We start from the raw sequence: 24314 nt of genomic DNA, 5'->3' as shown, positions 1-24314 counted from the left end.
GAATTTTAAATTATTCAAAAGAATGAAAAATGTTTCCTGGGAAAATTGAAAATGATTTTTATTTTGAAAAATTTATTCTAAGAGAATATTTAGAAAGATTTACAAAATTAATCAAAAATAAATGTGGAAGATTTTAAGGAAATTGTTTTTATTTGACAATAATTGAAGAATTATTCAATCGATAATTGAAAAAATGCAAAAAAAATTAAACTTTTAATGTTTCTAGCTTAAAATTGTTTAAAATGATATAATTTTAAAAAAATTTGCATCCATAGACTGATTTTTCAATTTAGAGCATTATACATTATAACCTGTAAGTATATTGTTGTAACTGAATCTGAATATTTGAACTCTATAATTAATTTAAAATTGTTCAGTTGAAAAGTGTAAGTAGCTTCCATTTTATCAATGAAAATCATTTAGCACTTGATATCAAATTTTTTCAATTAAAAAACTTTTAAACTTCAGTTTTAAATAGTTCCACTTTAAGAGTTTTAATTTGTAGCTTAGTTCTTATTGCTTCAAATGAAACAAATTTTGGCTTTAGATTTCGATTATTTTAAATCACATTGACTGTGAAAATTGTTTGCAATCCGGAAAATGGTCGGGAATTTTTGTCTTTGATTAAAACGGCCACCCTGAGTGTGTAATAAAATGCATCTTTGCATTTTGCTTGATCGGGCACAGCAATGTCCTTGTCCTTCTTATATTATTCATAGTCAATCGATTTCTTGCAAAAGGGTTGGCTGATGCTTATCGACTTCCGCAATTGATATTATATGTGAAAAAGCTGTGGGTTTCGCAAAGAGAGTTAATTTTTGTCTAAAAAAAATTTTCTATAGTGGCCACTCTGGCGTGGCAAAAAAATACCCTATGTTCCCTATATTTAATCCCATCATAGGGACTTGTGAGGCCTGGCTTTTTTTCAAAACTTGAAGTTAGAATTGTTTAGAAGCATTTGTCCTCATTGCAGAAACCCAACGAAAGTCCTTTGCCGATATGTTTGAGGAAGAAACGCACTTGATACATCCCGAGACCAAGATTCATTCCCAAAAGCGTCCCGATTTGTCCGAGAAGAAAAGACGCTTCGACAATTTCGAGGATATCGATAATCAGGCCGAGGAGAAGCAACAGCGAACGTCATTCGACAAGTCCTTGAACATACGTAAGCAGATGCAGCGTGACCTCGCCGAGAAGAGAGCAGCCGCACAGCCTCCGAGACCACGTTCGCCATCGCCACTCCCGCCAAAAGAGCCGCCACCAAAGCACTCGCCTCTCAACTATCATTCGCCGCAGCCTTCCGGCAAATTCCAGTCGGCCGGCACCCCGCAGAGCAGTCTGAACAAATCGAGCCACAATCTTGGCGACAAGTTCCAGCCGATTGGCCAGAGCAGCCGCAGCGGCAGTTATCCGCCGGAACCACCTCAGCCGCGATCGCCGCCACCGCCCCGACGACAATTGAGACTGTCGAAAGGTTCGAGATCGGATTCCGACAGTGACTCGGAGCGACGAGCATCGCCGCGAAAGAGATTGTCGATTGGACGACCAATGGCGAGGCGAATGAGCCGAGAACGTCCGCCAAAGCGATACCGAAGTCGATCGCAGAGTGGCTCAAGTTCGGGCTCGTCGAGGTCGCGTTCACCAGGGAAACGCTCACGGTCCAGGTCGTTCTCGAAGAGGTCGGGAAGCTACATGCGCAAGTACAGTCGCTCGAATTCACGATCTTACAGCCGATCGGCGTCGAGGTCGCGCTCAAAATCGTACTCGAGGAGTCGCAGTCGCAGCAGATCGGGGGAGCGACGATACTATCGAAGACAGACTCGGCCCTACAACAATAATTGGGGCAATCGGCCCTATCATCATAATAGTCGTGGCTATCACAGTTACAATCGGGGCGGGGGCGGGCAAAATTTTCAGAATGGCAATCGTTACTACCACAACAATCAGAATTTCCGTTATAATAATCGAAGAGGCTTCCAGCATGGATACAATAATTACAACAATCAAAATTATCGTGGTCGTGGTCAGAATAGAGGCGGACGATTCTTTCATAATAATAGGCAGGGATTCCGTGATTTTAGGGACAATAGAAGGGACTTCCGGGACAGGCGTTCATACTCGAGAGATCGGTACAGCGATCGAAGTTTGTCGCCGAGTCCGATGAGAAAGGTGGATGAGGCTCGGGATAAGATCAATAAGATCCTCGAGAGTGGCGAGGATTCGACACGTCCTGGCGCGGCACTTCCGCCTACGAAGAGACCTGAGGGTCCGCTGAGCGAAGGTGAAGAGCGGGATTATGAGGATTATGAAAATTGGCCGGTGAACGAGGGAGACTCGACGGCTAAAGTTGCTTAGGTCTTTTTTTGTTTTGGTTTTTTTTTTTTTTTTTTTTGTTTTGTTTTCTCATGCAAATTATGTTCCTGAACTTCCTGATAATGGGAGGAAGTGATTGAGGCTACTTTGGAAATAAGAATGGAGGAGTGTCGGAGAGCAGGACATGTTGTGTCTCTGGTGAGAATTGTGTTTTCGGAATTGATGCAATTTTGGGAAAATGGTTTAGGAATCAAGTTCCTATGACAAAACTGATTGCATTTGATATGAGCGCAACTAGTGGCGATGTTTTACTGTTTTAATGGGGAAGTTTTGCGATAATTTGGGTTTAATCTATGAAATATGGCTGTTTTTCATACGAATTATTAATAAAAGTTGTGTAGTTTATTTTGCAAAATAAGAGTCAAAGTGGCATTTATTTAGTTTGAAACGAACAGTTTTAAGATTATGTATTATTGGTCACTTTTTCTTGCTTCGTTCTGAATTTTACTATTGAATACAAATTTAGAGTACATGTTTTAATAATATTCTTTTTTTTTTAACCAAATAATAGAATTTTCAACTAATAGAGACAAAAATTTGGTACGAAAAATGACGTTCAATTTTGAACTAAAATTATGAGTTTTCGAACAAGAAGATTAAGTTTCTACTAAAAAGAGAAATTTTTAACAAAGTACAACAATTTCCAATTTTATATTTAAGCTCTAGCTAATGGGGTAAATATTCTACGAAAAGAAAACGAATTTTTAACAAAATTGTTAAATTTCCATTAAAAAAAATTCATTTTCTACCATAATTTACCACAACATTTTCAACCACAATTTCCAATTTAATTTTTGAAGCTCTAGCCAAAAAGATAAATTTTCTGCTAAAAGGAATAGAATTTTTAACAAAATTGTTAAATTTTCAATTCAAAAAATTAGTTTTCAACCACAATTTACCACAAAATATTCAACCACAATTTCCAATTTCATTTTTGAAGCTCTAGCCAAAAAGGTAAATTTTCTACTAAAAGGGAACGAGTTTTCAACAAAATTGTTAAATGTTCAATTAAAAAAGTTAATACTCAACCACAATTTACCATCAAATATTCAACCACAATTTCCAATTTTTATTTTTGAAGCTCTAGCCAAAAAGGTAAATTTTCTACTAAAAGGAAACGAATTTTTAACAAAATTGTTAAATTTTTAATTAAAAAAATTAATTTTCAACCAAAATTTTCAACCACAATTTACCATAAAATATTCAACCACAATTTCCAATTTAATTTTTGAAGCTCTAGCAAAAAAGGTAAATTTTCTACTAAAAGAAAACGAATTTTCAATAAAATTTTTAAATTTCAACTAAAAAAAATAATCAATTTTCAACTAAAATGATGAGTTTTCAAAACAAAAAGATTAAGTTTCTGCTAGAAGCCTATTCAATTAAATATATGAAGTTCAATAAAAAAAAAGTAATTTTTCTACTAAAAAGAACAGAGTTTTCAACAAAATTGTTTTATTTTCAACTGCAAAAATTCATTTTCAACCAAAATTATGAGTTTTCAAACAAGATTAAGTTTGTACTAAAAGGGCAAATTTCTAACAAAATACAACAATTTTCCATTCAATATTTGAAAAATTAATTTTTAAAAATTAAATTTGATAGCAAAAGAAAATGAAATTTCAACAAAATTGTTCAATTCTCAACTAAAAAAATTATTTTTCAACCAAAATTGGAATAGTCAAATTTCCAAATAAAAAACTTACTTTCCTACAATTAATCTTTTTGTTTGAAAAATCATTTTTCAGTAGAAAATTTAACTAATTTTTTATAAATTCATGTTTCTTTTTTGGAAATTTTGTTTCTTAGTTGAAAATTTAACTCTGGGTTTGAAAATTGACTTTTTTTTAAATTACTCTTCTTTGCAAATTCATTTATTTTTGTTAAAAATTCAATTCCTTGGGTAAGTATTTAACTAAAAAATATATTTATTTTTCTTTAAAAATTAATTTTTGTTGTTGAAAATTCATTATTGTTTATTGCAAATTTAAGTGTCTTTCAAATCTCCTTTTTCTTGGTTCAAAATTATTTTTTTAAAGTGAAAAGTGAACTATTCATTTTTTGATTTAAGAAAATGATTTCTAGTTTGCCAATTCATTTCTTTCGATTAAAATTGAACTGTTTTATTAGAAATTTGTTTTTGTGTTGCTGAAAATCAATTTTTTGATCATTAAGTATTTCACTCTTAAAATTTGTCTTTTTTGTTTAAATTTGAATGTTTTTTTATATAATATTAAAATATTTTTTGGTTGGAATATGAACTATTCAATTTTTCGTTGAAAATTCATCTTTTTTGCTTCAAAGTTTATACTACTTTGTTAAAAAGAAATTTTTTTGGTTGAAGATTCATTACTTCAGTTGAAAATTTATCTCTATGGCTATTCTTTTATCTGAAAATGTCATTATACAATTTTTCGTTTGAAATTAATTTTTTTACTTGAAAGTTAACAGTTTTGTCTAAAAATCGTTTTCTTTGAGTCAAAAATTTACCTTTTTCGGTTAGAGCTTCAAATATCTAATTGAAAATTAATGTATTTTATTGGAAATTTGTCTCTTTAGTACAAACTAAAAGGTTTGAAATTTAACTTTGTACTTTTTGGTACAAAATTTATCTTTATTGAAAGTTCTTCCATTTGGTAAAAAAATAGATAATGCTGTTAAAACAAGTACTTTTATTTTTTTGCAGCACTAAAATTCAGTTTGTAAAATTCATAACTATGGAAGTAAAAGTGACCAGTTATGAAAATATTACATTTTTTTTCTTCAAACTAAATGACTTATTCTTTTACTTAATTTAACAAATAAGCTATACACGTTTATTAATATTTTGTATAAAAAAAGGGTATTTTTGATTACTTAAATTAAAATTTTCGCAGAACTCGGACCTGAACTTACCGAATTTAATTTACCCGAATTTAGTGAAATAAGCGCTGGTGGAGGCGCTGCAATCAAATATCAAATCAGACTTGCTCTAATTGAAAGAATTCATTTCCGAAAATTGAAGAGATCCTTGCTGTGAAATTTCTCCATTGATATCAATTTTTCTTGTCAGTAGCTTCAGAAAGGATCTGTCTAAAATTATAAAATGCACGTGGTTTTCCATATTTATCTTCACTGCGAGAAGTATCTTTAGGTAATAGAGTAATTGAGAGACGCTAATTTACCGAGTTTTATTTTCTGGAAACGGTTTATTATGGTGTTTTATAGGTCAGACGACGCGTACGCACAATGTTCTTTAGAAATTTTCGAATTTTATGTCAAACTATTTTGTAGGTGGTTGTGCGAAGATCTGCGAGTTCACGTTAATCTTCTTCTTCTTCTTCTTTCATTATTGATACTTTTTTTGTACACTACTATCAAGAAAGAAACTGTCAAGTTGAATTGTTTGTATGTAAACAACTATTGTTCAGTTTGAATTACTGAAAATAAACGTAAACAAGGATTGAAATATACTATTGTTTTTTTCATTTTAGTAGTTGAAGTATTTTAATGGGATCTTTTTCTTAATTTCTTATTTGAAAAGCTTTCAAGGTAAGAAAAATTACCCAAAAATTCCTTGGAAAATTTGAACTGATTTTATTATTTCTTTAAATAAATTTTAAGAGAAATTTGACAATGATTGCAAAATATTATAAATTATTTTCTAAAATTTCGAAACAGAATGTGGATTATTTCAATGCAATCCGGTTTACAATTAGCGAGATTACTAAGTTTTATGGACAAATTTGTGTACGTTTAAGAGTGAAAGTTGAAAACAGTTTTCAGGGTATTCCGTATTTCATAATTTGCGCATTTTGTAATTCTTGAAAATTTCCAACTAGAAATTATATAATTTTCAGTGTTTAGAATAATTAAACTTTAAAGGCTTACAATATTTCTGGCATTAATTAAAATTCTGCAATTTGTAATGGTGAAGGTAAAAATGACTTTTGATTTGAAAAATTATATCTTTTAGTAAAAAAAAACCTATCCAGTCCTTTTAAATATCACTTGATACTACATGTGATACTTATCAATAATATATTACACTCTCATCCTAATAAGAAGGTATTGGTTTTATGTAAAATTTCATTTTGTCGGTTTTCAGAAAATCTCCACGTTTTGAGACCCACTGAGTCAGAAAAAACGATTTTTACGAAGGTGTTTGTAGTCTGTATTCTGTAGGCACGATAACTTTCGAAAAATTGATCAGATTGGATTCTGTTTTGGCACACTTTTTTAACGTCTAAAAAGAAAGAACAAGTTCTTAAATCTGCTATTTTAAATCAAAATTCTAAAAGTAAGCGCGTTTTCAAAATTTTCGAAACCACATTTTTTCAAAATTTCAAAATTCTATGAAAGTTTATCCATAGTGAAAATAATTCAAGCAAAGAAAAACGTTGCTTTTTGAAAGCCCTACAAGATTATGGTAACAAGTTTTTTAGTTTGGTCGAAAAGTTTAACTTTACAAATTTGATCGTACCAAAAATAATGAAAATTCCAAAAATTCCATTTTTTTGGACAAACTATGCAAGATACGAAAAAAATTAAAAAGCTAAAATTGCGCGGCCTGGAAAGAACTACAGATTTGTAATGAATCACTTTTCGATAGGATGCGTAGTCTTTGTTTTTAGCCGTAAAAAACAACATTAAAAATAAAAAAATAAACATTTTTCGACTAACATTACAAACTACGAAAAAAAATTAGACAAAACTTGTTCATCAAAAAAAGAGCTATACTTTTTGATAGAACAGGTAGTTTTTGCTTTAGTCGTAAAAAATAACATTTAAAATAAAAATATTGAATTTTTTTGAAAAAAAAAACGATTCAAGGTATGAACTAAGATTAACAGACAAAAGTTGTTCACCTAAAAAGATGGATACATTTATTATTAATCATTTTTCGATAGGACGAATAGACTTTCTTTCAGTCGTAAAAAATAAGATTAAAAATAAAAAAAATTACATTTTTGGAATAAGGACAGAAAAGAGGACATAGGACCCTATATAGGTTCCTGTATTAGACCCTATGCAGATGCGCAGTAGTTTTTATTTAATCGTAAAAAAACAAGATCAAAAATCAAAAAATTATAAAAACAAGGAAATAAGAATTAGTATGATTCAATTTTTATGCATATTATCAATTGTAAAGATATACATTTCTTGAAATGATACATTTTTCAGCGCAGCTTAGAATCCAATTTAAAGCAACATAAGAAACAAATATAAAAATAATCATAATAAATACAATTTGCTCTTCATTTTGCAATTTTTTAATAAGCAATATATGAGATACGTGATGAGAATGTGTTTGTTAAAGTCGAAAGAGCTTTAACAAAAAAGAGTTAAAATTCACAAAATTACAGTTGTCGGTCCGTTGAACTTTGATTTTAAAAGGTCTGTGCACTCAAGCTCTCGAGCTAAGCTCTTTTAACGAAAGAGAATTCACAATCACAAAATTACAATGGTGGATGTTTTGAGTTTTAATTTTAAAAGGTTTACGCAAGAATGTTCGAAAATATAAAGACCGAGCGCGAAGCGCGAGAACCAACAGTCGCGCGCCGTAGGCGCGCTCAACCTCGCGAGCAAAGCGAGCCGCGCGCATGGCGCGCTAAGAGAATGTGCCCATCCATTTCGCTATTAAATATTTCGAAATTTTATATTAAAGGCCTTGTTAGTCAGTTTTGAATTTAATAATTTTGGATGTAAAAATAAAGCAATTTTTGATTGAAAAGCATGAAACTACATTTTCAAAAAATGAAATCATATAACAATATTAAGTTTAAAATAAAAAACAATGAAAATTAATCTATCTGAAATTGATGCATCAGTGAAAGGACAATTTCAATAATTTTAAGTAGTTACAATTTTAGATTTCTGAATTTTTATTAACAACTACATTTTTAATTTTTTCCTTTTTAAGGTTTTAATTTTCAATAAAAATTGAATTGGTTAAATTTTGAAAAGTATTATTAGCAATTTGAAAATTATTAATTCTTAAGCGATTTTAATTTGCTTACAATAATTGAAATTTCAAGAGCATAAAAAACTTTTAATAACATAATTTTTGGTGACTAAAATTTTGTTCAGTTTTAAATGAATTTCTTATTCGTTTAAGTTTCAACGTTTGGGAGTATACATTTTTTTATTTTTAATGTTTCCCATTTAAAATTACTATATATTTCAAAAGGTTTTTATTCTAAATAATTTAATTCATTTTTTATTTTAGAAAACGTCTTTTAATTAGTTTTAATGATAACTTGTAATTTTATTATGCCATGACAATTTAAAATTCTAGAATATCAGAAGCTTGACGTTTGAAAGATTAAATTTAGTTTTCAATATTAAATCGTCAAATTTTAATCGTTTTGAATTCAAATTATTCAAATTTAATAGTCTTCAATCTTTAATTATTTATTTTGAACGCTTTTAATTATAAAGAATACAATTTCAATTACTCTTCATTTGAACTATCCAATTTCCAAAATTTTAATCTTAAATATACAATTTTAACGTTTTTACATTGTCATATTTTTAATTTTTTAATCTAGGATCATTCTAATTTCGTGATTCTCCAAATAAAATAACAATTCTTTAATTTTTTGCGCTTCGACTTAGAAATTATACAATTCAACTTCTTTTTCTATTTAAATTGTCCAAAATCGTTGGTATATTTTTTTAAATTTCAAGAGCTTGCAATTCGAAATTATTCATGAATAACTATTATATCAAAAATATTTACAACTTTATATTAGAAAATTTTGTATTCAAATGCTCAATAATTTGCACGTATAATATGTAAGCTACGAACACTTTTCCATTGCACAATTTTAAATTAAATGTAGTTAAACTGCCAAATTACAAATTTTTAACTTTTATCGACTGTAGATTTCAAAGATTCAGTTACAAAAATATAAATCCACGTTATAATTTTAAATGCTTAATGAAAATTCCCTATTTAAATGCGGAATTTCATTTTTTTTAAAAACATTTCCTGTTTAAATCCAGAATTTTAATTCTTTTCGAAAATGTTCCATTTCAACTAATTGTAAGAATTAGAACTTTTTGAAAAAATTCCCTGTTACAACTCATAATTTAATTTTTTTCGAAAATACCTCGTTTTAATACTAAACAATAATTTCGTTGGAAAAATTCAATTTTCCATTGAGAATTGTTATTCTCCTGGATAAATTGTAGTTCCAACTCAGAATTGGTTAAAAATTGAAAAAAAATGGAAAATCTCTGTTTAAATTATGTTAAATTACTTCTATTTTAAATAGTTTAAAAATCCTCAAAATGCTTCGAAATTCTATTTTGAGATCTTGAAACATCTACATGTTGTTTAGAATTTTTTTAAATTTAAAAATATTATTAAAAGTTTTTCACAACTTCTAAATATCTTTTAAAATTATTCAAATTTCAAATAATTAAAAAAAAATCATTTTCAATTTTCCTAGCAATCTTAAAAAATGTTATTATTAAAAACCTTCTAAATTTAATGTCCGAAATCTGCCAAAATCTATATTTGGTTTCAAGTTAAATCGTGGAATATTTGCACCGAAATTTTGGTAAGAATATCCAGGCCTTATCGGTACACGTAGACACTTATTTTAAATTGTTTGAAATCATTTCAAATTTTTAAATAATTTTGAATTTTTTCAAAACTTCTAAATATTTCTTCAACTTACTCGATCATTTTCAAGAATAATAGTTGTTTAATTGTTATTTATCCATTAAATTTTTTAAAATAGAACAATTAAAATTGTAATTTTCAAAGTTTAGTTTTTTTGTTCCGTTTTGAGTATTTTAATTATAATTGCTGATTTTACATGTACAGTCAGATATTTGTAAATATTAAGTAATTATTCTTTTTTTTTTTTGAATTGGAAAAATTTAAATGACGTGGTTTAACATTAAAATCTGGAAGTTATAAAATTGTGAACTGATGCCAAATCGTTTTTTACAATCAATTTTTTTTTATTTTACAGCGAAATTCAAATTTAAAAATCATAATTTAATTCATATCCATAGTTGATCAACTTAAAATGTTTGTTATAAAAAATCTTCGATTTTAAACGGTTCGAATTTATAATTTCTTAAGTCTTTAAAACTGCATTTTGAAATTCTTTTAATTTAAATACGCTGAATGCTATCATAATTGAAAAAGATCACAATTTAACTAATTATTTAAAAAACGGTTGAAATCTAAGTTGGACGGATTTTTTTCCCTAAAAATTGTAAAACTCCCGGTCAAAAAAGAAATTCAGGGTTTTTCCCAGTTTCATAAAATTCCCGGTCATTTCCCTGTTTGCCGATCCAGCGGCCACCCTGGATTTATAAAAATGTCGAGATTACCTGGAAGATTAAAGGGCTATTTTTATAATTTTGCAAGATTTTTCAAAATTTTAGAAATAGTTTTAAAAGATCCAAACTTCTGAAAGTCCTGAATATCTTTTTAACTTACTCGAGTTTTTCCTAAAGTGTTGAAAAATCATGAAAAATAAAGAATATACTCTTTCGACATCCCTTAAATTGTACAATCTTTTTTTTTTTAATTTTCTCGAGAATCTTAGGAAAATTATATATTTCTATAACTTTAAAAACAAATGCACAAATAAATTTAAAGAATAAATGTTTATTTGAAATTTTTATTTTGTATTCAAAATTATTTATTAAAAATTCTTCAGTTAAGTTGAAAATTAAACTTTTCGGTTAACAATGTAACTATTTCGTTGAAAATACGTATTTTCTGGTAGAAAAAAATCTATTTAGTTGAAAATTTATGCTTTTGTGTTAAAATATTGAAATTCAACTGGTAAAAATATTATTTTTTAAAATTTTGGCTATGAAATTAATTTCATTTCAGTTGATAAACATAAAATAAAATCCAATTAGTGAACGTGAGTTACCAAACTTTTTTCAACTGTAATTTAAAAAATCTGCTGATGTATTTATCTCGCGCTTCGCGCTCGATTATGTATTTACCTTGCGCTACGCGCTCGGTCCTTATATTTTCGCACATTTTTGCACAAACCTTTTAAAATTAAGACTCAAAACATGCACCACTGTAATTTTGTGATTTTGAATTCTCTTTCGTTAAAAGAGCTTAACTCGAGTTTTAGCGCACCGACGGCACGCGGCTGATGGCAATCGGACTTCGCGCTTGGTCTTTGCATTTCTCCCGCATTCGTGCACAGACCTTTTAAAATCAAAGGTCAACGGACCGACAACTGTAATTTTGTGATTGTGAACTCTCTTTTGTTAAAGCTCTTTCGGCTTTAACGAACACATTCTCATCACGTATCTCGTGCTTAGCACTCGATTTTGTCCAGCATGTCAACTTTTCTACATTATACACAACACTTTTATATCAATTATAATACATTTTTTATGTAATTCTGCCTGAGATGGCTTATTACAAAATTACAAAATAAAGAGCATTTACGATTATTTTTATATTTGTTTCTTATTTTGCTTGAAATTTTATTGTAAGCTGCGCTGAAACATGTATCATTTCAATAAATGTATATCATTACAATTCATAATATGGATGAAAATTGAATAATACTAATTCTTATTTCCTTGCTTTTATAATTTAAAAAATTTTGAATCTCGTTTTTTACGATTAAATAAAAACTACTGCGCATCTGCATAGGGTCTAATACAGAAACCTATATAGGGTCCTATATAGGATCCTATGTCCTTTTTCGTCTTTTCTGTACTTTTTCCAAAAATTTAATTTTTTTATTTTTAATCTTATTTTTTACGATTAAAAGAAAATTTACTCGTCCTATCGAAAAATGATTAATAATAAATTTGTATATCTTTTTAGGCAAACAACTTTTGCCTGTTGATTTTAGTTTCATACCTTGTGTCGTTTTTTCAAAAAAATTTAATATTTTTATTTTGAATGTTATTTTTTACGACTAAAGCAAAAACTACGTGTCCTATCAAAAATTATAGCTCTTTTTTGGATGACCAAGTTTTGTTTCATTTTTTTCGTAGCTTGTGTCGAAAAGTTATTCATTATAAATTTGTAGTTCTTTCCAAGGTTGTTACTATAGTTCTGTAGGGCTTTCAAAAAGCAAAATTTTTCTTCTCTTGACTTTTTTTCATATCATGCGTTTTTTGGCTTAAAATGTTAATTTTAGTTTTTTTTTTTATTTTGAAAATGCTCTAACTCTGATAATTTTCTTTTTATAGAAAAAAGTCATGGGAATAAATTGTTTGAGTTTCTGAGTACTATGAACAACCGTACATAGAATTTTCAAATCTTGAAAAACTGTAGTTTAAAACATTTTTGGTACGATCAAATTTGGAATTTTCAACTTTTCGACCAAATTAAAAAAGTTGTTATCATAATCTTGTAGGACTTTTTTTTCATATCATGCGTTGTTAGGCTTAAAATGTTCATTTTAGTTTTTTTGGGGGTTTTGAAAATGCTCTAACTCTGATAATTTTCTTTTTAAAAAAAAGTCAGAAGTATAAATTGTTTATGTTTTGAAGTACTTTGAACAACCGTGCATAAAATGTTTACATCTTGAAAAAATGTGATTTCAAAACTTTTTTGTACGATTAAATGTTGAATTTTCAACTATTTGACCAAATTGAAAAGGTTGTTATCATAATCTTGTAGGGCTTTCAAAAAGCAACGTTTTTCTTCTCAAGAATGTTTTTCGTATCATGCGTTGTTTGGCTTAAATTGTTCATATTAGTTTGTTTTTCTGGATTTTTAAAATGCTATAACATTTTCTTACGAAATCTTGGAATATTTAAAGTGATTCTTTTAAATTTATTTTAAGAAAACATTTTAAAATATTATGAAACATTGAAATACAAATATTTCTAAAATTACCAAAAAAGAATCCGGAAGATTTTAAGACAATTTTAGGAATAAATCGAGTCTTTTATACAATTATTTAGGAATTATTAGAATTTTTTAAAGATTTTTTGAAAGTTTGAAATTTTTAAAGATTTTCGAATATTCATAAAATAGTCTTGAATTTTTCCCAAACATGAAAAGTTCGTAAATATCCTTTAAACTACTCAAATTTCCCTAAAATTTGGTAAAATCCCGTAAAGTAAAATAAAAATCTTAGAATTTTTCTAGATACTTTATTTTTCATAACTTTACAGCAAATTAACGAACAAAAATAAAAAATAGTCGCTGAAATCTTTTTTGGTTGCAAATTCAAACAATTTTGTTGAAAATTCATCTTTTTTTCTTTCAAATTTCATCTCTTTTGGGAGCAATTTCATATATTTTTTTGTATTAAAATGCAAAATGTTTGAGGATTCAACTATTTTATTGTAAATTCGTCTTGGTTGAAGATTCATAATTTTAGTTCTAAATTCATCTTTTTGGTTGTGGTTTCAACTATTTTGATGAATTTTCTTATGAAGAATTCAATTGTTTTTTTTTATATAAAAATTTTTCTGGAGTGAAATATCAAGTATTACATTTTTCGTCATTTCAAATAAGTAATTTTATTTTACAAATAAAATTTATTTCTAAATGTTTCTTAACATTATTTATGAAAGATCAAATTTAAATTGTAAATCATTTTTTAATATCGAGAAATAATTTTGTTCGAAGGTATTAATAATGAATAATTTTGTTCTTGTTCCCACTAAAATTTGTACAAATAAATAGTCGGTACCGCTAAAAGAAAAACTACCGGTACCGACAATTAAATTTATGAGAAAACTTAAAATAATTTATGTTCTATTTTAAAAGATTAATTTTAGTTTTGAAAAGTTCAAAATATGTGAAAGACTTTTAAATAACTTTTTTAAATAAATAATAAGATTTTAAAAACTTCAGTAAAACTGAATTGTTTCAAAAGATTTTAGAAGTTTTGAAAGGATTCGAAAATAATCTTAAAAATTTAAGTTGTATTTAAAAATATTAATTTTAGATTTTGAAGTTTTCAAAATATGTCGAAAATGAATCTAGAAGTTTTTTGAATAATTTTTCAAGATTTAAGAAAAAATTAGGACAACTGAATTGTTTCAAATGATATTTAGACATTTTAGTTTCTATCGAAAAAGACGAATTTTGGACCAAATACAACAATTTTCAACCAAATAATTGAATATTCATCTAAAAAGCAATATTAAAATTTTCAATTGATAAGATTATTTTTTTTAAACGAATTTTTCAACAAAATAGTTAAATGTAAAAGATAATTTTTTAATGACGAATTTAATAGTTGAATTTCCAACTAAAAACTCATTTCCAACAAAAAATGGAATAATTAAATTAGCAATTCAAGAAATTGGTTTTTAACGAACAGAAAAGAAGAATTTTCAACGAAATAGTTAATTTTTCAATCAAAGGTGGATCTTTAACTAATAAAATGAATTTTTAACAAATTAATTCAACATTCAATTAAGTAGTTACATTTTCAATCAATAAAGATGAAATTCTAACGAAAAATGCAATATTTAAATTTTTAACAAAACATGAAATAGTTAAATTTTATATTAAACAAAATTTTCACCTTAAGAGGAATTTTCAATAAAAATGCAACAGTTGAATTTTCAATTAAAAACGATCAATTTCCAGCCAAAAATGGATTTAATTAAATTTTTTTATTTCCAACAAAATAATAAAATATTAAAGCAATAAAATTATTTTGTTAACAAAGTAATTCAACTTTCAAACAAGTAGTTAAATTTCCAGTAGAAAACCAAAAACATGATTTTTTAACCAAAATGATGAATCTGAAACCAATAAAACGAATGTTCAACAAATAGTTCAACTTATAACCAAGTAGTTGAATTTTCAAAGAAAAATACGAATTTTCAACTAAAAACGATCCATTTTCAACCAAATAAAGAATAGTTCAATTTTCAGTTGCCCAAAATTTCTACCAAAAATATGAATTTGTAATAGTAGAATTTTGAAGTAAACCCGATTTTCAACAAAATATGGATTTCTTAAATTTTTAGTAAAGAAAATTGATTTTAAACAACAACAAAAAACGAATTTTCAGCGAAATAATTAAATCTTTAACCAATAAAATTAATTTTTAACAAAGTAATGAATTCTGCAATTTAACTTTCAACCATGTAGTTGAATTTTTAGTGAAAAAAATTAATTTTCAATAAAGAATGTAATATTAATGTTCAACTAAAAACGATCAATTTTCAACTGACACAAAATAGTGAAATTTCCAGTAAAAAACAAAATAGGGCCAAAAAGATGTCTCTTTAACTAAAATGATGATCCAATAAAACGAATTTTAAATACATATTTAAATTTTCAACCATGTAGTTGAATTTTCAAATGAGAAATATGAATTTTTAATGAAAAATGTAATAGTTGAATTTTCAACAATCAATTTTCAGCTAAAAATTAATTAGTTACATTTTCAGAATAGAAAATTAATTTTCAACTAAAAAAATCTAATTTTCAACAAAATAGTTAAATCTTAAATCAATAAAATGAAATTCTAACAAAGTGATTCAACTTTCAACCAATTAGTTGTATGTTCAAAGAAAAAATATGAACTTTCAATAAAAATTGTAATAGTTGAATTTTTAGTCAAAAAGGATTAGTTAAATTTTCAGAAACGACAATTAATTTTCAACTGAAAAAAAAAGAATTCTCAACAAAATAGTAGGATTTTTAACAAAAAAAGGGATGAATAACAAAAAAAATATATTTTAATACAGAATAGTATTCTTCATTATAAGAACAATTTAAAACATATAAAACTGTTTAATCAATTTGATGTTTTTTCGTTTTTTATATCGCCTCGAATGGATTTCCAACAACCAAAGTACATCCAACTTAAATAAACAAATTCTATAATTAATGGCAGAAATAATTAAAAAAAAAACAATTAAAATTATTTAAAAACTATACAGTTTCTTATAAAAAGGTTGTTTCTTCTTTTCTGATTGTGCACATAAATAATAATATTTTTTTAAATAAATCATATCTTTTTACTTTTAAGTGAAAAAAATGATCAATTTCAAGTGAATGGACTCGTTAGACTTTAATAAAGAGTCATTTCGTTTATCCTTGCGGAATGGATTATAGCTGCTTTTTAAAGTAACAGTAGTAGCGATGAAAACGAGGGAAGTCTCGACCGTTTCCTGCGTTGTTCCAGCCTGTAATTTAAAGGGTGATATCTCGTCATTATATGATCGTAATGATGCTATATTATGGTTCATTGAAGTCGTTTGATTCTCCTTATGATTCTTCAACAAAACCTACTCTCTCTCCTTTAAAAAAAGCTGTAATTTTTCGGATGATTAATACCAGAACTTATTCGAACGTCTTCCTTTTTTTTTAATTTGTCGTATTTTAAATAGAAAATATAATAAATAAGGAAACTGATAAATAAATTAAAAAATAATACGATTCAAATTAACTAATTTCATTAATTACATAATAAATTAAAAGATAGGGTGTTCCTATTTGTAAAATCTGAAAATGTCAGGGAGTTTTTCTTTTAAGTCAGGAAATATTTTCGAGAGTGCTTAATTTTTAAATTTCTAACAGAAAATTGCCAAATTATAAAATTCCCGAATTTACACCAATTAAAAATTTTCGTATAAATATTATTTATTGATTCAAAAATACAATAATTAAATATTTGCGAAAGTAAATTATTTTTAATATTTAAAGTTTCTAATATTATGTTTTGAATTTAAAATAAAAATAATTGAAATTGAAAAATTGAAATTCGGAATTTTTGTTCAATTATTGCTATTATTGTTATCATTGTTATTTTTAATTGAAACAATAATTTTAGATTCATTAAACATTCAAAATAATTTTTTAAAAATATTTGACTCGTATTTGTAATTAATAAATAATACTTAGAAAAAAATTAATGGTTTAAATTCATGAATTTTCTAATTTGGCAATGGTTTGTCGGGAATTTTCAAATTCGGTAATATTATAAACTGTGATGAATTGTATTATTCGGGAATTTTACAGCGTCGGTTATTATATTTTTTGCAATTTTTCAGTGGCCCCAATGATTTTTCACTTGTAAAAGTATCTTTATAGTACTGTATTTCAATATTTTGTTAAAAATTCGTTTTTATTTTGTTTTAAATTAATATTATTTGGAATGGAAATTGAACTATTCTATTTTTTGTTAGAAATTTATCGTTGTGAGTTAAAAGTTCAAGTATCTGGTTTAAAATAATTGCATTTTGTTGAAAATTTAACTGTTTATTTCCAATTTTTTTTCCTTCTAAGTGCAAAATATTTCTTAATTGAATATTCAGCTTCTGTTAAAAAGTCGTCTTTTTTAGTTGAAATTTCAACATTTTTCGTTCAAAAGTCATCTTTTTTTAAATAAAAATTTAGTTACTAAGTTGAAAGTTAGTCTTTTGATAAGAAATATTTTTTGTGTTGAAGATTCATAATTTTAATTGAAAATTCATCTCTTTGGTTAAAAAATTATATATTTTGTTTAAAATTCTTTTTTTCTTTGACTGAAAACTATTTTGTTTTCACTGAAAATTTAACTATTCCAGTTTAAACTTTAAACTATTTTTTATACTATTAATTTTTATATAGAAAATTTAACTATTCTATTTCAAGTTAGGAAATAATATTTTTTATCGTTTTAGTTAAAAATGTATCAGTTTGGTTGAAAAGTAATTTTTTTACTGAAAACTTAACATTTAACTATTCTATTTTTGATTTAAAATTGATCTTTCTATTAGTAGACGATTCAACTATTTGGTTGAAAATGAATATTTTTTTATTAGAAAATTCGACTATTGGGGTAAAAAGTCATGTAGTTTGTTAAAAAAATAATTGTATTTATTAAAAAGTAATCTTTTTTGTTGAAAATTTCATTATTCCAGTTGATCACTTTAGTTGAAAATTTATCAGTTTGGTTGAAAAGTAATTTTTTAAACTGAAAACTTAACTATTCCTTTTTAGGTAGAAAATTGATATTTTTTAGTTGAAAATTCAACTGTTTGCTTAATAATTGATATTTTTTAAATTGAAAATTCAACTATTGCTATGAAAATTCGTGTATTTTGCTAAAAATAGTTTTAATTGTTAAAAATTAATCTTTTTGGTTTAAAATTAATCTATTCCAGCCTATTTTTTGAAAATTCATCTCTTTGTTTAAAGATTAATTTTTTTAATGCAAATTTAACAATTCCATAGTTTATTGACAATTTACCTGTTTTAATTGAAAATTTATTTTTTTTAAATTCGTATTTTTCGTACAAATTAATCTTCTTGGTTAAAAATTTTTTTGGTTAAAAATGCATCTATTCCAGTTGAAGATTCATTATTCTCGTTAAAAACTCATCACCATAGTTGACATTTTTTTGTTTAGAAAATTATTTTTTGTACTATAAATTTAACTATTCCGTTTATAGTCGAAAACTAATATTTTTTAGTTAAAAATGCAATATTTGGTTACAATTTTTTTCCGGCTGAAAATTGAAGTATTTCAGTTAAATATTTATATTATTAGTTGAAAATTCATCTTTTCAGTTGAACATAAAACTACTTGATTGAAAGAAAAACACTTTTGTTAAAAATTCATATTTTGGGTTTAAAATTCATCTATTCCAGTTAACAATTCATTAATTTAGTTGAAAAATCATCAATTTGATTGCAGTATTTTTTTTGTAGAAAATTAATTTTTTACTAGAAATTTAACTATTCCATTTCTGGTTGAAAACTGATTTTTTAACATTTTTTAGAATTCAGCTATTTGGTTGAGAATTCATGTATTTTGTTAAAAGTCATCTTTTTGTAGAAAATTAATCTGTTCGGTTTAAAAGCTTTATTATTTGGTTAAAAATTGATCTATACTGTTGCAAATTTAATATTTTTACTAAAAAAATGGAATTTAAAGCATTTTAAATTAAATTTTATATAGTAACCACAGCAAATTTACGAAAATATGCACGAAATTTTAAGTATAAGAAGATCAAATAAAAATTTGTTTGAATTATTATTATTATTATTAAAATTTATGAACTTTAAGGAGAAATTAAAGAAATGATTAATTATGTTTTAGTATTATTTAATTAATCGATGATGCTTAAAATATTAATTGAACTACTAGAAACTGAAAAAACTTTATAATAATATAATAAAATATAAAAATAATATTATATAATTATTTTAAAAACCTAGAAAAAGTTGGAAAAACCTGGAAAAACTTGAGATACCCGGAAAATACCGGGAATTGTCAGGTATTTTTTTGCAAACTTAAGAAGCCACCCTGCTTATTTAAAAAATTAAAAAAGTTTTTAAAAGGCATCGTAATATCACATTTATTTATAACTATTTCAGCACACACTTATTATTTGAGAGAGCAAAAGCATCTTTGAAAAGAATTATATGCATGATGTAAACTAAAACTTTAAAAAATCGGTCAGAATGCACTTTTAACAGAAAGTACCCTTAAAAATTATATATTTTGAGCTGCAACAAAATCGAGTCTCGATCTCACGTCAGTACACTCTTTTACATTTTATCATTTACTATCAGAAAGCAACGACGCGACTAATTGTCTTATACAAAATAAATCTAAAACTAGCTTAAAGTCTTTAGGATTCTTATTATTCTACATTTTATTTACAAATCTTCAAAATAGCTATTCTGGCATTCGATAGTTCGAAAAATGAGGTGTTAAAAATAACAAATACAGCTTCCAGCCTTTTTTAACGTGATCGAAATAAAAAATTCTTTGGATTTGCCGAAATTCAGTGTCGTCTAAAGTACAAAGTTCATTTCCCAGCTGAAGAAACTGAGAGATTTTTAATTAAATTACGCTCATGTATCATATAAATGTTCATCCACCAGGTTTCGTATTTCGGAACCTTCTCATTTTCGCGAATCGTAAGTATTCCGGGTTTTGATAAATAAGATTGGCGAGTTGTTCCGTTCCCGCGTAAGTGTCCGCTTTTGTGCCCTTGCACATGGAAAATTGAACATCGGAAAGTTCAGAGTCACAGTCAACCCCGTGATAAACGTGAATTAAATTCCGATCCGGAGCTCGAAATACTTCTAGGTCCGATTTCACAGATTTTTCGAAAAAATCGACGTCTTCTTTTCCCCATCCTTGAATTGACAAGTCAAAACCTCCAACTCTTCTGTAATCAAAAATACCAAACTAGAAATTTATATAAGAAATAAATTTCGCATTTTTATTTTTTCTCGGCTATATTTTCCTTTTATCTCGGGAAATAATTTAAAAGTTAAGTTGAGGCGTTTAATATTCATAAAAGTCCAATACCGGTTCTTGGGAAAGATATTTAAATTCAAGAAATATTACATACTTTAATTGAATGAAGTATTATTTTATAAATTTCTCAATTCTCTGGGACTTTCTGAAGTTTCCTCTTAACAAAGTTTAATTTATGAATTATTATTTAATTTATGAAAATTATAATATTAAATTCCAGATAATTTAAAATTATATTTAATAAAATTGGTGCCTTTTTCGGTTTGTACTTTTGAATTTTCTGGCATTTCGTAAATCTCAATTTCCAAATGAGGAATTTTTATTCTAAACATTTATACCTAAAAGAGAAAATTCGAATAAAAAATGATTCTTTCACAATGAAGGCAACCATTCTGTTCTTAACATTTGAGCAAATACTTTAAAAATGATTAATAGAAAATAAACAATAACTTTATTCCATGTATAATTGTATTATAAAAAAATTATAAATATAATGTAGAAATTTAAAAAAATTTTAAATAAAATATTAAAACTTTTTAGAGATTTTAAAAGATTATATATTTTAAAAGATTAATTTAAAGAAAATATTTAAGAAGATGTTACCACATTTCAAATAATTTCCTAAAATTTTGGAATAGTTTAGAAGATTTAAAAATATTATTATTACCGGTTTTGCAAGATTAAAAAAAATGAATAAGTTTAAGAGATATTTAGAAGTTTTAAAAACATACAAAAATAATTTAAAGCTTTAAAATATTTTAACATATTCAATGCAAAGTGTATATTTTTGAAGATGTTAAACAAAAAATTTAGAAGGTTTTTAAGAATTGTGAACAATTTTAAGAGAATAAAAATATTTTCTTAAGATTTCTGAGAAATCTTAAATGATTTTTTTTTATTTACGAAAATTTATTTTAAGACAATATTTAAAATGATTTAAAACCATTCAAAAAGATTTAGATAATTGAAAAAAGAAACTGTAATATTTTAACGCAACTTTTTTAATTTTGCAGAATTTTATTTTAAATTTAAGAAAACTGAAAAAAAACTGTAATATATTTAGAAGTTTTGTAAAGATTTTGAAAGGTTTCAAGATAATACAAAGATTTTCTAAAATTTTTAAAAACGAATACGCAGAATTTTAAACTGACTTAAGTTTATCCTAAAATCTTGTAAAATAGTAATGCATGATAAACAAATTTTTCGAAAGTTGCTAGATACTTTTTCGACCTATCTGAAATCTTCAAAAATCTTTTTGAATTTTCTTGAAAAAACCAGGAAAATGATATTTCTTTAACCTTAAAGCCAATAAACACAGAAACTTAAAAAATTAATTTTTTCTTTCGTTTTAAAATTATTTTCCCCTTCAAATTATAATTTGCCTAAGATTTTTATCTTTCTTGCCTGAAAAATATTTTTCGGTTGAAAATTCCTTTTTTTGTAGAAATTTAATCTTTTTATTAGAAAGTTTATGTATTTGGTTGAAAATTTAACTATTGGTATGAAAATTAAATTTTTGTTGAACATTCATATTTTAAAAAATCAAACGAAAAAAAACTATTTTGCAGAAATTTTTCTCTTTTTGAAAATATTTAATCTTTTTTGGCTAAAAATACAACTGGTTGAAAATTAATCTTTTTTGGTTGAGGATTCAACTGTTTTGTGGAAAATTGGTGTTTTTAAAATTAATTCAACTGTTTTCGTTGAGGAGTCATCTTTTTTGTTTGAAAATTTAAACATTTATTTAATTTTAAGAATTTGGAAAGATTTCAAGACAAAAAAATTTTCTTAAAATTCCTGAGAAAATGCCCAAGAATTTTTTTGTTTTGAAAAATTAAGTTTTAAAAAAGTTTTGCAAACATTTTAACACATTTCTAAATAATATAGAAGATTTTCAGACAACTTTTTAAATTTTGAATGATTTAAAAAATGTTTAAGCTAACTTCAAATCAGTTTAAATGATATTTAAGAATTTAAAATGTTTTAAAGAGAATACAAATATTTTAAAACTTAAAATTATTTCCCAAAAATTATTCAATATTTTCATTTCTTAAAAAACATTTAGAAATCTTAAATATCTTTCAAACAAACTCGAATTTTTTTAGCATTTTTTAAATTCTGTGAGATAAACAAATTTCCTTTAAAATTATATTTATATAACTTAAAAAACAAACTGATAATGCTTATTCAAAAACAAAAAATTATTTCAAATCTTCCACGAATTTTCGGAAAATTGGTCTATTCTTTCGAAACCTTTCAAAATTCTTTTAAAGCTTCTAAAGTTTTTTTTAGTTTGAGCTTTAAAAAAATGCATTTGCTAAAAATTTTTCAACATTTTTTAAACTGCAATATTATTTTGAAACATTTTTCTTCAAAGACTTCTACGCTCTTTTCAAAATTCGAGGAAATAATATAAAATGTTTTGAAATCTTTTCCAATTTTCTCTTTAAATTAAATGTTTTAAATAAAAAATCGTAAAAAATTTTCCTATGAATATCAAGAATTTTTTTTATTAGCTTGCCACTCTTAAAAATTCCGTTTCTCTAAACAAATTTATATTCATACAAAATTAAAGAAATTGTCTTAAAATTATCTTCCAGATTCTTATTACACACATTTTGAAGTCTTCAAATTTGAAAATTATTCTTTTGAAATAAAATCTCAAACATTTGGAATTTTCACAGAAACATTAATAAAAATGTAGTCTCCTCAAATCTTACAAAATTATTCAAAAACTCTTTTTTTCAAATTGTTCAAAAGATAATAGTTCAATCCTCAATCAAAAAAAGATTTTAATTTTCGATCCACATAGTGGCAATTTTAGTTTTTAAAAAATATGAAATTTCTACCAAAAGAGATGAGTTTTCTAACAATAAAAAATTTCAAAACAAAATATTTTTGAGTCAAAAATGAAAACATTTTATGCAAATTATAATTTAAAGGGAAAAATAATTATGCATAGAAAATAAAAAATCTATTTTTTAAGTTTCTCTATTTATTTGCTTTAAGTTTCGACAAATATAATTTTCCTAGGTTTCCCAAGAAAATTCAGATGAATTTTTGAAAATTTCAGATAGGTTAAAACAGTACAATTTCTAAGATTTTTTTTATCTTACAAAATTTTATCAAGTTTCAGGAAAGCATCAAGTCCGCTTAAAAAAATATTTAGGAGTTTTTGACACTTGGAAATTTTTTAAAAATATTTCAATCATCTTCCGTTTTGGTTTCTGAAAATTTCAGAAATGTTTTGTAATGTTTTAAGAACTTTTTAAGTATTATCTTAAAATTAGATTTTCAAAATGAATAATCACTCGAAATATTTCCAGGAATCTTCTAAAAATTGTTGAATTATCTTGAATCCTTTAAAACATTTTAAACAGCTGCAAATTTTGTTTCAAAATCTTCAAAAATCTACATATTATTTTAAGTTTTTTGAAAATTTTCAGAAACTTCTAAATATCATTTAAAATTATTTAAAATTGATTTAAAATTTTCCAAATTTTTTTTGTCAATGTTCGAAATCTTTTGGAATGCTTTAAAATCTTTAGAAATGTTCTCTTGAAATAAATTTTGGTAAAAAAAACATCATTTAAAATTTTTCCAGAAATACTAAGAAATTTTTTGTTATTCTCTTTATAGTTTTTAAAATTCTTAAAACTTATTCGTATTTTTTCTTATATTTTTTAATCATTTTAGAAATTTTAGGAAAGCACTTTAAATGTGTTAATATCTTTTAAAATATTTTCTGAAATCTTAAAAAAAACATAT

The 24314-nt window shown here is 25.5% G+C and overlaps 2 protein-coding genes across 3 annotated transcripts in view; one reads left to right on the top strand and one right to left on the bottom strand.

The window, feature by feature from the left end:
* Positions 1-3065, top strand: part of LOC117167112 (tetratricopeptide repeat protein 14 homolog) — a 65007-nt gene extending 61942 nt beyond the window's left edge. For both annotated transcript variants that reach the window (XM_033351768.1, XM_033351769.1), the window contains one exon: positions 974-3065. In XM_033351768.1, coding sequence (XP_033207659.1) covers positions 974-2355 — 1382 coding nt within the window. In that variant the 3' untranslated portion in view covers positions 2356-3065. The remainder of the gene's footprint in view (positions 1-973) is intronic.
* A 16574-nt stretch (positions 3066-19639) lies between these two features.
* Positions 19640-24314, bottom strand: part of LOC117167812 (chondroitin sulfate synthase 1) — a 70764-nt gene continuing 66089 nt past the window's right edge. Inside the window, exon 7 of the mRNA XM_033353013.1 lies at positions 19640-20454. Within this exon, the coding sequence (XP_033208904.1) occupies positions 20154-20454 (301 nt within the window). The 3' untranslated portion in view covers positions 19640-20153. The remainder of the gene's footprint in view (positions 20455-24314) is intronic.

This window comes from Belonocnema kinseyi, chromosome 2 (assembly GCF_010883055.1).
Source record: "Belonocnema kinseyi isolate 2016_QV_RU_SX_M_011 chromosome 2, B_treatae_v1, whole genome shotgun sequence".
Lineage (NCBI taxonomy): Eukaryota > Metazoa > Arthropoda > Insecta > Hymenoptera > Cynipidae > Belonocnema > Belonocnema kinseyi.
This window is presented reverse-complemented; position numbering and strand designations above follow the sequence as displayed.